At 44.8% G+C, this 15934-nt stretch overlaps 1 protein-coding gene and 1 long non-coding RNA gene across 6 annotated transcripts in view; one reads left to right on the top strand and one right to left on the bottom strand.

The window, feature by feature from the left end:
- Positions 1–10933, top strand: part of runx1t1 (RUNX1 partner transcriptional co-repressor 1) — a 38013-nt gene extending 27080 nt beyond the window's left edge. For 2 of the 5 annotated variants that reach the window (XM_048993787.1, XM_048993790.1), the window contains 8 exons: positions 1005–1094; positions 3719–3900; positions 5521–5771; positions 6000–6100; positions 6204–6396; positions 6775–6843; positions 7858–8048; positions 8662–10933. In XM_048993787.1, the coding sequence (XP_048849744.1) occupies positions 1005–1094; positions 3719–3900; positions 5521–5771; positions 6000–6100; positions 6204–6396; positions 6775–6843; positions 7858–8048; positions 8662–8925 (1341 nt within the window). In that variant the 3' untranslated portion in view covers positions 8926–10933. The remainder of the gene's footprint in view (positions 1–1004; positions 1095–3718; positions 3901–5520; positions 5772–5999; positions 6101–6203; positions 6397–6774; positions 6844–7857; positions 8049–8661) is intronic. The other 3 variants (XM_048993791.1, XM_048993788.1, XM_048993789.1) reach the window with 3 other exon arrangements.
- On the bottom strand, positions 1550–1945 carry LOC125719214 (uncharacterized). The gene is made up of 3 exons (XR_007385038.1): positions 1875–1945; positions 1720–1843; positions 1550–1688 (listed from the first exon to the last, which is right to left on the bottom strand). It is a non-coding gene; the product is annotated as an uncharacterized LOC125719214 (long non-coding RNA).
- Positions 10934–15934: the final 5001 nt, after the last annotated feature.

The following is a 15934-nucleotide window of genomic DNA, read 5'->3' as shown; positions in this document are numbered from 1 at the left end:
TGTGAGCAGCTGTCAGATTAATTGAGTCTATTAAAGTTTGAGATGGTAACTGAATATCAGCTTGTATCCCTTTCCAAGCATATGAAGTATTAACAACTGATCCTGCTTAATACCAGAAGCCAGGGACCTGCCTTGGAATCCATGAATGTCAAATCGCTAGCTGTAATCTTCACTGGAGAAGAGCTCTTAACTGGAATAGTACTGATCTTAACTAGCAAGAGAAGTGATCTTAACTGGTGAAGATGCAATTAACTGAAGGCTTTAACCGTTAGTCACCAATTCAAAAAAGGCTTCACCGTGTAATTTCAGAGCGTGAATAATAATAATAATAATAATTCTAGACGAATTAATAACATTAATAATTGAATTTCTGTTTGCTGCTGTTGTTCTCTTTTTGTGCAAAGGTTTTAGACAACACCCTCCTCTCCCTCACTTCTGGCTTTATTGTAAGGAGTGAGGCATGTAATTAGCACTCACATTGCGAACCGGGGACACAGGAGGGCTTGCCTTGCTGTCAGACAGACTCCTGCAATCTGGAGGAACAGATGCAAGAGGAATGCAACAAAAATCAGTTCTGAAAAATAAGTCAGAGCTGTGGAACTGGCCACTGGGGCACCTCTTTAAGGACAAAAATAACGATAAGCTGAACACTAACTGACTCTGAAAGGGGTCTGTCGGCCGGGCCTAAATTTGACTGAATTATCGATTGGCAATACCGACCAAGAATGACACATCAGACTGTTATAGACGTCTTGATTTTTACCGAACATTGATCATGCATCTCTGATTGACGTGGCCACTGTACAGACACTGGTATGCTGATGTCCAGTGATGTCACAGATATGCTCAGTGTTCTGTACACATAGAAGGAGCATAACGGAGTCTCTGCACTCGCTTAAGCCCCCCTGGATGTCCTACCCTCAGCCGGATGTCGTTTCACTTCCTGCTTAATGTGTTCCATGTGTATTCATATTGTTCCTTTTCTGACCCTTCCCACCCCCCAGAATTCTACCCTGACGATAGAGGAGTTTCACTCCAAACTGCAGGAGGCCACAAACTTTCCACTGCGACCTTTCGTCATCCCGTTCCTGAAGGTACAGCATGCGCCACTGACCTGGAAACCATCTGCGCTGTGAAGCTGCAGCCCAGATGTGCATGTCTGAAAGATCTGTGCATGGGATGGAGGAACGAGGGCCCGTCCACAGGCCAGAAATCTGTGAACTGCCCCTCCGCTGAAATCCCGAGTTTGTTTTAAATGGTAAAATGTGTGTTGAACTCACTCAAAATTCTGACGCTAAACTGATTCTGGGGAATTTCCCGTTCAGCGCTGCATTTCCCGTTTGTGAGAGATGTGCTATTCTTTGCCTTCTGTTTTTTGGTAGCTGACCATCGAAAGACATTTTAGCACAAAACGTGAAATGCATGAAACTGCACTGTCATGAAATTAAAAACAATACATTAGGTGTATTTTAAATGTATTTTACCTTTAATTTTAAATCAGTTAAATTTGATTTCATATAATTCTTCACAGACCTCTAAGAACTATATTCGTTAGCCTATAGACCTTTAAGAACAGCATACGACAGTCCATAAACCTCGAAGGACAGTGTATGACAGTCTATAGACCTCTAAAAACAGCATACGACAGTCTATAGACCTCGAAGGACAGTGTATGACAGTCTATAGACCTCGAAGGACAGTGTATGACAGTCTATAGACCTCTAAAAACAGCATACGACAGTCTATAGACCTCGAAGGACAGTGTATGACAGTCTATAGACCTCTAAAAACAGCATACGACAGTCTATAGACCTCGAAGGACAGTGTATGACAGTCTATAGACCTCGAAGGACAGTGTATGACAGTCTATAGACATCTAAGTACAGCATAAGATGTGTCTTTTTCCAGTTTTTCTATTCAATTTCTATTCATTGTCTTTCTTTATCCCATTTGTGTCATATTTGTTTTCCTCTTTCCCTTCTCTTTTTGTTCTTTCTCCCCCCCCTGCCCCAGTCGAGACAGATAATCGGTTTTTGCTTCACTATGGAGTTATTTAAAGAAACAGCACCAGACGGGTCCTTGCTCCTCTGGCTACCTGACAGTGTCTCTCGGGGCATGCTGGGAAATTTCTCCCTTTGGGGGTCAGTCCTGCAGCTCAGGGGTCCCCAAAGCCATATGCCTGCTTTGTCATAGAGGCAGGATGGTCCAATCATAGGCCGCTTTTTTTTCCCTGTAATTTGGTGCTTTTCCTCTGATGACAGCTTCCATATGGCTCTTATAAGTGCTACAGTGTGTGTGTTTGCTTGTACGGCATCCAGAACTGAAGCCGGTTTATTCTTTGTGGAGCTCCTTCTTCTGTATTGTGAGGAGTTGCTAGTAATATGCTTTAAATGCTTAAAGTGAAAAAAAGGTAATTTTGTCACATACATTCTGACTTGTTTCATTGTGCTTTGTGATTTGAATAATGTCCCCTCTTTTGACAATACAGCGGATATATTCCATTCAGCGTCAGAAGTGCTTTGGCTTTACAGACAGATTGTAAACTGTAAGGAAATACGGAGGCATTAAAAAAAGGAGGGAGTCTGGCCACAGCCCTCGGCATTGGGGTCGCAAACATGGCGCAGGGCTAGGGAGCGTATCACCTCAGCTCCGGTGATTTATTGGAGTGTCAATTGAGAGGAATTCATTTTGACCGGAGGATTTTACATGGTGACGGAAAGGTGTGATGAGCTGCTTATGTGGGGTAGCATAAGATGATCCCATCGCACTATGGCACTAAAGTGTTCAATTCCCAGACCTGTGTTGGCTATAGTCAGGCAAAAAAAAACTCAGATAATCATTCATAGCCGATTAGATCAGAAATGATAAGATTAACTAAGTCTGTCTTTGCCTACATACTCGTAATTTTTAAGGTGTGTTCTGAATTTCACTGCCTGTTTGCTTTTTGGGAGCAGCCTGTTCTAAAGAGATGCATCCCATATTCAACGTGCGAGAGTGCTTTGATGGCTTGTGGTCCTCAAGACGTAGCACTGAGGGAAAGGACCTCCTGAACTGTCATTAAAGTCTGATGGCGCCGTTTCCAGTGGTGCCCTCTACCATTAGGAAGTACTCAGAGCCCCGCTGTCCTCACACAGTAATGGAAACCTTTCATCTGCTGTAAAAATACTTGAGGGAAGGGCTTTGAACTGCCACACTTCAGCATCTCTCCCGAGGGTTTCGTGCACAGTTACCTCCTTGTGAGCGCAAACAAGATGGTCCACTTCTGAGAAGGAGGGCACTTACCTGGCTGCCTGCTGCTTCCAGAAAGATCGAGCCACACTTGGGGGTGGGGGGGGGGTATGAGTAGAATGGTGCTGCAACACAAAATAACACCAACATAAAAAGCACCTACATCCATACGAAATGGGTAAAAACTGTGAAGGACCGTGAGCTTGTTAATACAGTCAGCCCTCGTGCATTCGCGCTTTGTGATTCGCAAATTCGCAGATTCACAGAACTTTTAAAAGAAATGTAAGTGTTTTGAGAGCATGACTGGGGTCATATTTAGGGTTTTTTATTTAAAAGTTAAATTTAAAAGTTAAATCCCAAAGTTTTTCAGAGATGTAAAGGCCCGTAATCCAAAAAGAAGTAAAAGGGTAAGGTAGGAAAAGACCTGCTAATGCATCGAGTGTTGCGTGTGAAGGCCCAACTAGAATCTAAAACCTATGTTCTGTCACAGGCCAACTTGCCCCTCCTGCAGAGGGAGCTGTTGCACTGTGCCCGACTGGCGAAACAGAATCCAGCCCAGTATCTGGCCCAACATGAGCAGCTTCTCTTGGACACCAGTACGACTTCACCTGTCGACTCCTCTGAGCTGCTGCTGGATGTGAATGAGAACGGCAAGAGGAGGACACCGGACAGGTAAGCGGAGCTTCACGGGCTCCTTATAGTGTGGGTGTGATACTGACACATGCTGGTAAATTCACTCTTCGCACTGGTGAGCTATACTGTAAAATCTTATCAGGCTATAAGATTCCAGTTGAGTGGCAGAAGAAGGAGCTACACCATTTCTTTATGAACCAGACAAAAATCTCTGCCCCCCCTTCTCAAATTCCCATAGATGCTGACCCCTCAGAAGGGCCCTCCAGTCGCTCTGCCTAAATCCCAAACCGTCGTTACCCACCTCGTGTCATGGTCCATTGCGTTTCATAGGTTCTCCTTAATGGAGTAGAAGCAGATGTTTCTGGAGATGTGTGAGTCTATCCAAGTGGATGGTGAGCCTCAGCCGGACTTTCAAACACCTTAGGAATCGCTGTCTGCTGGAAGTTCACTGAGGTGTCCCCGCTGCTAAATGCGTATTTCATGGAACTTTGCATTGTGAATTGTCAGTATAACGGGGCAGTATGAACCTGGGACGAAGAAGCCGGGAGAGACAGAACAGGGTTAAAGATGTACTGTACGATAGGAGAGATGTGGCAGCAGAGGCCGGACCCTGAGGCAGGAATCCCAACATTGAAGGGCATTGCCCGTGTGTTTCGGAATGCTGGGAAAAGCGTCCGGGGATCTTCCGAACGGGGCTTATGGAGAACGTTAAGTGAAACCTGTGCAGTTTCCCTGGGAAGAAAACGCGTTCAGAACAAGTGCGTGGTGTTAATGAGGACCTCCTTGGGTTGCAGGAACCTTTTTTTTGTGATTTCTGCATATTTGTGACATCTGAAGCATCCCAGGAGTGAGCCTGGGGAAATGCAGGATACACGGGTTGATCTGGTGATCTGCCTCCGTAAGCTTTTCTTTTCTGCTTAGCTTTGCTTTGCATTGTTATCGGAAAATTTCCGATGCACGGATTTCAATGGGAAACACTAGTCTTAATCAAGGAGCACAATACGCCATCATCTCCCTCTGATTAATATGGAAGGCGCTGGAAAATATGCACCGTGGATGCTGAACACGAGCATTTTCTGAATTAAAAACGCAGGTGACGTGTTTCCGATCTTTTCTTTTTTCGTTTGCGAATGCCATCCTCTGCTGTGTATGTGCAGTAGATTTATAATGAAGCTACATGCATTGGAAGGAATGGCAGTGATTTCAGGAACTTCAGGAACTACGGTGAACCTTCTCAAACCCGAGACTGAGCTGAACCTGTCATCACCTCACACCTCATACAGTAACACAGTAAACCTGCCTTGCTTCGTCCACCTCTATGGTAGATCTTGATATTTGGGGCTCAGGTCTTATTTGGAGCAAGAACCATTGACAGTAGATGACAGCGAAGGCTGTGTGGTCTTTGAGAACACTGGAAAAATCTCTAGAAGGTTCCCATTGTCTCTGAGGCTCAGGGCTGGAACTGTACCCTTGAAGGACAGGGAAGCACCTCAGCTCACCGTCCTGCCCTTTGCAGTGACATCATAGTCATGCTCCCAGGGATTGATGCTCTCATTATCTAGTAGCTGTTTCCGAATGCGCGGCACTTTAACCCTATTCCTCGGAACTCCGGTCGGCTTCCGCGACTGAGGCTCTCGCCATCATTTCCCTCTGCTGCAGAACCAAAGAGAATGGCTTTGAGCGTGAGCCCCTGCATCCAGAGCATCCAACCAAGAGACCCTGTACCGTTAGCCCAGGTCAGCGCTACAGCCCTAGCAATGGGCTGCCCTACCCGCCCAATGGGCTGGCCCACCCCACGCCACCAGCACCGCAGCACTACCGGCTGGACGACATGGCCCTGGCACACCACTACAGAGACTCCTACAGGCACAGCAGCCCCCGCGACCTCAGAGAGCGTGCCAGGCCTCTGGGTAAGACCACTGCCAAATGGGTCTGCTAAAACATTTTTCTTTGTAAAAAGTTTTTTTCTTTTAAAAGTTTAAAAAATGCATGAGATTTCCAAAGTCAGTGAGTAATCGTGTTAAATAACCGCGATCGCAATATCGACCAGCACAATTCTGATCATGATTTTTGCCACAATCAAGCAGCTCCGAGATAAAGGGTCAGGCCTTTTTGAGAATAACCCCCCCCTCTTGCAGCAGGGATGCACAGCACACGGCAGCACGAGGAAGTGGTGGACCACCGGCTGACGGACCGGGAATGGGCAGAGGAGTGGAAGCACTTAGACCATGTAAGAAAAGTAATAAGACCTTCTTTACTCAGACCTTCTGCAAACATCTCAGACCTTCCCCTGTAACCCAAGGAGGAACGTCACAGACCTTCCCCTGTCCCTCATTCCGCAGCTCCTGAACTGCATCATGGACATGGTGGAGAAGACGCGGCGCTCGCTCACCGTGCTGCGCCGCTGCCAGGAGGCCGACCGCGAGGAGCTCAACTACTGGATCCGGCGCTACAGCGACGCGGAGGAGCTGAAGAAAGGCAACGGCAGCCAGTCCCGGCAGCAGAGCCCTGCCAGCCAAGAGAGCTCCACTCCAGGTACCCTGCTGAGAACATCAGGAGCAGGGGGGCTCCCACTCTGCTCCTATCTGAGAACCATACTGAGTCCTAGCCAACTGGCTGCCCTTCAAGATGGTCCTGTCCTGGAGTGGGAGTGGTGTTGGATTAATCTGACATGTTGGCGACCTTCTGTCCCTGAGAAAGGCTAGACAAGCTTGCAACTGGTCGTGGTTATCCATGGAGGAGAAGCACTTTGATCTCCAATCGTTATGCCGACGTTAGCCAGCACAAGGGCATGCCGTTGGTTTTCCTTGGGCTTTGGATTAGTTAAGCCGACCAGTTGAGGATTCACCTAAACTTGTGCCGCAAGAGTGAACTCGGACTCTTAATATACATAATTTTTTTTTTATCTTGTAGAACTTCACAGGGAGCTCCTTCACAGACCGGTGTCAGGATACGTGCCGGAAGAGATCTGGAAAAAAGCTGGTGAGATTTGTGCCTCCATGAGACTCTCTCGGATGAGAGTTTCTCTGATAGGTTGAGAGTTTGAGTAGAGTTCGAGTGTAGGAGTATAGTGTGTGAGTACAAGGTCTGAGTGTAAAACTGTATTGTGTAAGTATGAGGTCTGAGTATTAAAGTACAGTGTGTGAGCATGGGTAGCATGTATTTAGAGTCACAAGCTTAATTTCATTAAAAACAATAGAAGGTGCCTCTATTCTCCATTTGCACTCAGCTTTCGCACCATTTGCTGTTGCTTAGCAATTGTGCAATATGTACAGTTGGCAATAAATATTCAAGCACAATGTTACCAGTTCTCATTTACTGAAATGCATGCACCTCTGGGACCATAATAGTAATGCATAATTTGAATATAAATTGCCTTATTTACATATACAATTAGCAGAGCTTCAGCCTTGCACAGAGCACAGAACTATTGTCCTGTTACCGTTCCAAGGGAATTCCAATTCACCTTGATGTAAAATTCAAAGTGAAATGTATTCAGTCTGCTCTTTAAAGCTCTTCATTCACAGACATGAATTGATGCTGTATATCCGTAGCTTTGGTCTGCGCAAAAATAACTTCATATAAATTAAGTTTGGCTTTCGCGATTAAAGTAACTTCTGATGAAAAACAAAAGGTAAACAATGATCCAATTAATTTTTAATGACAATAAATATTTATAAACATGAGATTACAGTGGATGAAACCATTTTTCTCTGTATCACTTCAAAGAAACATGCCACAATTAGCTAAAAAGGGTGTTAATTTGACACTGTATTTGCCAAGTCAATAATTGCTGCTTATTTGGTTCTATATTAATTATCCTTAATTTGTTCTTTTGTTTTGTGTTGAATGAGCTGGATAAGAAGAGTGATACAGAGCTTAGCCACCATCGTTAGCTGTAGTGCCCTTGTGCAGCTGTGTGAGGGGCTCCGTGTTACTCATCCTGAATGGACAAAGCGTGATGGATTCTGGGTAAGGCGTGTCCTCCTCCCCCAGAGGAAGCTGTGAACGAGGTGAAGCGGCAGGCCATGACGGAGCTGCAGAAGGCCGTATCGGAGGCAGAGCGCAAGGCCCATGAGATGATCAGCACGGAGCGAGCCAAGATGGAGCGCACGGTGGCAGAGGCCAAGCGGCAGGCGGCCGAAGACGCACTTTCAGTCATCAACCAGCAGGAGGACTCCAGCGAGGTGGGAGTGCTGGCCGCTTCTGGGCCTTCTCTAACCATCTGATGATCCTTAAAGATGGAATTGGCCCAAATCCCAACCAATGAGTAAGCTGTTAGGTTCCCTCCTAATGTTAATGACATGATGATGTAGCGTTTTACACCCTGGGCATTAAGTCACATCTTAACGTGACGAAAATATGAAACGTGCTGGAGGTAAATTGCATATGTGCGCGAGAATGAAAAGTAAGAGAAGGACGTTGGGTTTTTATTCTTTAGCAAAGGTAGCTGTTAGACTCGAAGCCGTGTTGAGCTTTGAGAGTGGTGAGCCAGTCAATTTGGCAGGGATTTTAGTCATTCTTAGGCTGAAAATATCTTCACTGAGTGAAACGGGGTCTCATTCAGGTCAGCCTACCACTCCAGTCATGCTGAGACATGAAAAGGTTTCGTTTTTACTTAAGGACACTGACTGTTTCATTCTTCTAACTCCCATATTTTTATTATATTGATTATATGCCCTCTACGATATTTAAGAATAAGATTAAAGCACCAGTAGAATCTCTTTTTCCAGTCCATCTTTTCCAGTACAATACTCAAGAGGGGCAAACCTAAATCCATCTCTGCTGCCCCCTGTGTAGAGCTGCTGGAACTGCGGGCGCAAGGCCAGCGAGACGTGCAGCGGCTGCAACACAGCGCGGTACTGCGGCTCTTTCTGCCAGCACAAGGACTGGGAGAAGCACCACCACGTATGCGGGCAGACTTTACAGGCCCAGTCGCAGGGGGACGCGGCCTCGGCCACGCCCAGCAGCAGCGCAGGCAGCCCGGCGGACACCCCGTCGGCCGCCACGCCACGATCCGCCACGCCGGGGACGCCCTCCGCCACAGACGCCACGGCGCGCTGAAACGCTGCAAAGATGGATGACAGAACTGTTTGATCAAAGGCGAAAGTAGCACTACAAGCAGAGACTGGTGCAGTACGTGCAGGAGACCTGGAACATGTCATATTGACTTGTTCTGATTAAGAATACAAAGATATTCTTTGTTTTTATTATTGCCATTATTCTTACACTCGATGTCATCGTTGTCGTCGCTGTTGTTGTCGTCGCTGTTGTTATTGTTGTTGTTTTAACGCTTGTAAATACAAAAGAAGATACCAGAGAATTGCAAATGACCTCCCCCTGCCCCGTTCCAGTAGCTGAGATGTGAAACTAGTTGACCTCAAAAATATACGCTTTACTGAACAGCAAATCAAGGGATTATTAATTGCTGCTGAAGGCAAGACTGCTAATATTTCATGTGATTAAAAAGACACGTCTGAGTCGGGTGTGGAAAGAAGCGCAAAGGAAGGAGCGCAGGACTGTCGGACGGGGTGAGAAGATTAGCAGTAGGAGAAAGAGAAGATGAGAGCAACAGCACTAGCGAATGTATCACGTCCTACGTCCTACTCCGTCCTCCACGTCCATCGGTGAAGTGATGCAGTGGAACATCTGCCAGCCACACACCCCTTTCCGCTCCCATGCAGGTGAGAGCGTGACACCCAGGTGAAGCTTTGCACCTGGTGAAGGTAAAGTGCTGAAGATGGACGCAGTTCAGCCTCCTACAGCCTGGGCGCCCTTAGTTTTTTTCTGTTTTCGGTGTGTTGAAACAAGAACACCTTTCTCCCATGCGGTTCCCGCTAGTGCTGTAGTGTACGTGTGCTGGACAGTCGTGAAGATGCTAGTAGCTTAATTCCACCCCCACACTTTAGCTTCCTTATTCCTAGTCGGGCACGAAGCGAATCGTTAATCTCTGCGGGCTGCTTTTATATCTGTTTGTATAAGTGATAGTTCTCCCGTAGTTCAAAAAAGAAGGAAGAAAAATGTCTTTGTTGTACTGAAGAAAAGGCAGGATCTGTCTTTGCGAGCTGCTACTGCGCGGCACTCAGCGTGTCCCCGGGGAACGGCATGTTACATGGAATGCGATCATACGTGTTTGGTACATAAATGTATTTGCACTCAAAGCTATCTGAGCATGCTTCTTTCAGTATAGAGCCATTTCTCGCTGGTTTTACCTGTAGGTGTTACTGTAACTGTGAGTTTTGTTCTGTTATAAAAAGGGAGGAACAGCCCCATTTTTGGTAATAGATGTTTTCTGAGGGTGAAACACCATGATTTTTATTTTTTATTTTATTTTTTAACGAAGGACAGTGCATGGACATTGCTAAACGTTTCTTAAATGTTGTTTTTTTTAAAAAAAAAAATTAAATAAAATAAATGCATAAACTTAAAAAAAAAAAGCTAAGAAACTAAGGTTCCAAATGCAGAGGTTTAGACAGAGAGCTTTAACAGCAGAGTGGCAGGTATCACAGTGTTACAAAGGAGCTCGTCGCGGAAGTCGGCCAAAGACGGATGTGAAGGACCAAAATCGCATTTATTCAGAAGAGATCGGTTCAGACGCACGACTCTTTACTTTGTTTTATCCAAGCTATCATCAGGTCGAAGTAGCTGTGGCAATGGTATCATGAAAACCTTTAACCATTTGCTGTCCGGAACAAAGCAGCACAGCCTGTCGGGCTTAAGGGATCGGTGCCACCTGGAACCTTTTCTTTCATTTCTAAACAGCAATAAGACTGAAGGGTAGCATAAATATAGTTTAAAAGAAGACGCATCCAGTTAATTCATATAAAAGATCCCGTTCAATGAGAAATTACTTCCGCTTTACCTTTCAGGTGTTAATGCTTTATGATACAGTTCATAGCTTTGGGTCGTTCCTGCAGGACCATCGTTCGCGAGGAATTTAATCATTATCGAAGCGATGCTGAAAAACAAACATCCTCGGCTCTCTTTAGACCGTAGACTTAAAAGGAGAATATCAGATCAAAGGAGCGGGCCGCATTTTCAAGCACTTAACTCTCGCTACTCAACAGCAGAAGATCATGGTGCTACGCGACGTAGGCGAGAACATTGACCTCTCGGAAGTGGGTGATTATGGGCGTGTGCTCAAGACTCTAAAGGGTTAAATAATCCAAAAAGGGTGTCTGACACCCAATAATATTTCCTCAGAAGCTGTGATTATATGTGAAACAGCAAAGCTGTTTTAACACTAGTGTATTGTATTTGAGAAATAAAAAAAAAAAGATTAGTGTGTCATGTTGTTGCATTTCAGGGCACCTTGGGTAAAACAAAAGAAGAAATAAAATACAGTAAATAAAGACAAATTTTTCTGATCTCCTCCTCTTCTACTTCTGTTTTACTATAACCTCCTCAGTGGCTAAACGTCTCACTCTACCTCTGACAGCAACCTTTAGCACCAGTCGCTGAGCAGAAACTGGTCTAGACAAACCAAATGGTCGCGAGGGAACCGGAAGAACCAAAATGGCGGAAGCTGGAAAACCATATCACTACTTGGTAACAATGCAGACCTCATGAAACATAGATGAAATGAGAAGACATGTTTGTTATGTTCCTTTACGCTTGTTAGTTACGCAGATCGCGTTGGATCGTGATAGGAATAAGTCAAGAAACGGCAGTGACTTAAAACAAGTGTTGACTCGTGTTATAATCCAAACGGTGACCGCGGACGAGGCGCGTTTTCCCTCACCTCTCTTCCCTCGTTTCTGTGACCCTCGAGGTCACCTGTCTTGTGGCAAGACGCTTTTTAAAAGTCCGTCAGTGTGACACATGCCAGTAATGACAGTTCATTGGGAAGTTATGGGGGCAGCACGCCTTTTTCCTGCATGTAAAACAATAAGAGTGGAATACGGTTTAAGGGGTTAAACTGAGAACTGAGGTGGTTGGGGTGGGGTGGGGTGGGGTGGGGTGGGGGGGGGGGGGGGGGGGGGGAGGGGTGGGAGGGGGGGGGGGAGGGTCCCCGTCAGTTGTTAATGGAAGTTGTGCAATACTGAAGTGACGTGAGCAGCGGGTCGAGCGTGAAGCCGCCTCAGGATCCTCCTCAGATTTTAGGTTTATGTTGGAACTGTGGTTTCTTGTTTTTTCCTTTTCATTTTGACTGTAATGTTTGGTCTGTCAACATGTGACTCTTATGATGAATATGACTCTAATATTGTTGTATTCCTTACTGTGTAATAAATACGTTCATAACACCTGGATTCTCCGCGGCTCCCTGTTGTGTCGCCCACGGTCCCACCTTCTCTCCCATATTGCCGTTTCCGGCACTTTCCGTCAATGCGGGCGGAACAGAGTCCGCATATCAAAGCTCCACCTGCTGTATTTCGTCTTGCTCTCGTTCGCACTGCAGAAAAAGGCAGCCCTTTCGCTATGGGTGCAGTTCTTAGGGGTACGTTTGCTTTGTTTGCAGTGAGAGTGAGCATCTCAACATAATGCAGTTAAAGTGAGCCCTCAGTAACAGAAAGCCTTTTATTTGACATATTCCGATGCAGTTTCCACCTTCGTAGTACGGTTCGAGTAAAAATATCTCCTGGAAGCTTGGTCACATTCTTTACTACTGACATAATGGAAGCCTTTTCCCTGATCTCATTACCGGAACAAATGGACTGCAGGTTACAAGTTTCAGTTTTTATTGTCGCATATGTTCTGAGGAAATTTCTGAGGAAATTTTTGTGCTGTGGTTGCAGGGTAGGGGGCAGGTGCGTGGGGGGACAATAGGACCGGCAGGAGTGCAAATAAGGGTGCTAGTTATGCCATTCTTCTTTGTGAGAGAATGTATCTGTCAGTATTTATCATTTTATTTATCTTAATTTTTCCATCCATCCATGCATCCATCCATTTTCTGAAACCACTTATCCTATTCAGGGTCGCGGGGGGCTCCAGAGCCTATTCTGGAAACTACGGGCACAAGCCAGGATGGGGGGCCAGCCCATCGCAGGGGACACTCACACACACCTACAGTACAGGCAATTTGCTAACTCCAGTTAGCCTCAGCATGTTTTTGGACTGTGGGGGGAAACCGGAATATCCGGAGGAAACACTTAATTCATCTTTTTATTTAATTAATCCATTTTTTTATGAACACGAACATTTCATTTCAATGCTGAGAGGCTCTTTCTCTGTTTCTCCTCGGTTCGGTCTGTTGCCAATTTCGGGCGCCGGCTGAAAGCTTCCCACGAGTCCGTTTCCGAAGTGGCATCATTTCCGAGGAGAGCTTTAGCTGAGATAGGAGCATTGTCATAACTGCATGAGGAACATTAAAAACTTTCTGTTCGCTTCTGCTTTGAAGAATTCCCAGAACGCATAAAGCAGGCAGCAAGATCACTGTGTAATGGGTGTCATTTCCTAGCATCCAAACCTGCTTTTTGGATAATGTGCCTCTTACTGCCTTATGGATCCTCAAAGTAAAACCGCTCAGATCCCATCACCACCCGAACCCCTCATCATATGAAAAATACACTATTATACACACAACAGAAAACATTATTCCGATGAGGTCCCCCAGACTCCTACCCTCTCCTACAGGGTGTTCTGGAGCTTTCCACTGCAGCTCTGCTAAGTTCCTGCAAGATCATTATATTCTGCTATAAGAATGGCATTATCAGCTTGTTATCGCTGTTCCTTCCATTAAACTGCAGTTCACATTTGACTTCTTTCAGTCCAGCACCCCTTATTAAAATGCAAGAGACGCTAGAGGGAAAGGGGACAGTGTAAAGTTCCTTATGAGTAGATGCTGTATCACACTTCAGATTATCACTGGATGGGTTAGATATCGGAAATGAAGCAGATAAACTGATGGAGAATTTAATTTCTTCCCCAGACTTAGTTCCAGATTTATGTCTGTAATAACAGATTTATTTCTATAATGACATTTTCGGATCTAGGCATGTCCTGTTGAAATGTTTTATTGGGATAAGACTATTTCTGGCCATAAATTGGAGGAAATTGAGATTCAAAATATTGAAACTCAAAAAGAAAGGAGATATATGTATATATTTTTTTGAAAATTCGCTAGAAAACCACCCTCTCTCTGCTTTACCTATTGTGTCCTGAATGCCATAAGGGTCAAAAACGGCATTTCTGCTCCTCCCATCGTCCTGGATATCAAATGGGGTGGGATGACACAAAGCTTGGTCTGTGGAGTGCCAGTAACCTAGAATCTCATTGGGGAGAGTGAGAGGAAGAGTGCAGGCCACACCCACAATGGTCACTGAGTACCTGCTGATGCTGTTTGGTCTGGTTAATGTACCTTCCGTTTCGCAGGATTTCATCAACATCCTTTTGGAACATCTTATTTGTGATAATACATGAATGATATTCTGATATATATGTCTGGGTGACGATTGACATGTAAACCAGAAAGATCTCAAGATCCTCCTAAATCAAATATGCTCTGTCTTTGTCTACGTTATGTGCCATAATGCTGATACTCTTGATCTTCATTTACTCAATCATTAAGAGGATTTTTGTTATTACATAATCTTTACTCTGGTTTTCTCACCTATACAGTTTCAGTGTATAACAGCATTTATTTTAACAAATGAAATTACATATGCTTGGAGGTGACAGTAAGTTATTTCTTGTCCAGGCACCTAATTCATTGTCACAGTGTAGCTTTAGTTACAAGTGCTGTGACAGCTGTAGAGCTTATTACAACACTGCCATGATGAACCTGTGCAGCTTACAGTGAGTGCACTGCAGTGATGAAACTGTGTAGCTTACAGTGAGGACACTGCAACGATGAAGCTATGTAGCTTAAAGTGGGGCCACTGCAATGATGAAGCTGTGTAGTTTACAGTGAGGCCACTGCAATAATGAAGCTACGTAGCTTTTAGTGAAGACACCACAATAATGAAGCTGTGTAGCTTACAGTGAGGGCACTGCTCTGCATTAACATCCATTGGTGCTTTTATGTTGTCCCAAAAAGTGATTAATCCTGAATTGGCTTATTAAAGAGAAATGTTGCCACAATTTTTTTTTCAACCTACAAGATCTGATAAATTGTATGTTTGCGATGCACAAACAGTTATATGTTCTCAACAAGAACCTGTCACTTGAAAGACAGCTGACATTTCAACGGTAATTCTAATAATATATTAGCTATTGATTTAAGAAATTAAATAATCTGATATTGCCACTGTTAGAGAAATATGTACTTTTTTTATTGTCATTTTGCTAGATGCCATTTCTTAGAAATAACACCCTGCATCAGCTTGATCTTAATTTAGCAATAACACGTCTTAAGAACTGTCGCTTGAATATTTCCACCCCATACATGGTGATAAACAATGTTGAATGTTATTTGCATATCCTGGTTGTGTACCTCAATAAAAGATACCGCGAGGGGAGTTCCTCCTTCGAAGTTGGCTGTGTCAGGCTGAGAGGCCTCAAGGTCGAGACCGGACATCACTTGCAGCAAGTAAAAAGCCATCACAGCTGTCTGTGTTGTTCTGTGTTCAGAGACCGGTTGGTTTCCAGCGTATCTTCAGAAGGAGATAAACCCTAATAGCCACCCTCACCATTTTTATAATAATAAAAACTGTACCAGCAGACGATTCTCCTTGTTATCAGTGACTTTCGCATTTGATGGCATTAAAAATGCGTTTCGCATGATGGACATGCCATTACAGAAGAAGCTGTGTACTTAAAGTGTCACGTAATTCTTCAGCACTCTCTCTTTCAGACTTTACCTAATACTTTAAATGTTAATGCATTCTCCTTCCAGGCCTATTACTTCTTTCTGAGCTGACGCTAATTGGCAAGCTTTCTGACACGGGTCCAGCTGAGACTGCGCTTGACTGGCTGCTCGAGCTCAAACGGGGAGACTCTACAGTGACTCGGTGGCCCCGACCAAACATCTCACTCAGTAAAGCAATTACATGGGAACTGCTGGCAGACTTTTAAACTACATACTTAGGTACTGCAGAATGTAGCCATAATTAAATCTGCATTACACACTCACTTGACTCCAAACCGTGGACCCTCATCTTCATGGAGCTCAGAAGGCCTCAGTTCAGGAGCACCT

Source organism: Brienomyrus brachyistius, chromosome 23 (genome assembly GCF_023856365.1).
Source record: "Brienomyrus brachyistius isolate T26 chromosome 23, BBRACH_0.4, whole genome shotgun sequence".
NCBI lineage: Eukaryota > Metazoa > Chordata > Actinopteri > Osteoglossiformes > Mormyridae > Brienomyrus > Brienomyrus brachyistius.
The sequence above is the reverse complement of the archived record's forward strand: the minus strand, read 5'-3'. Positions and strand labels throughout refer to the sequence as shown.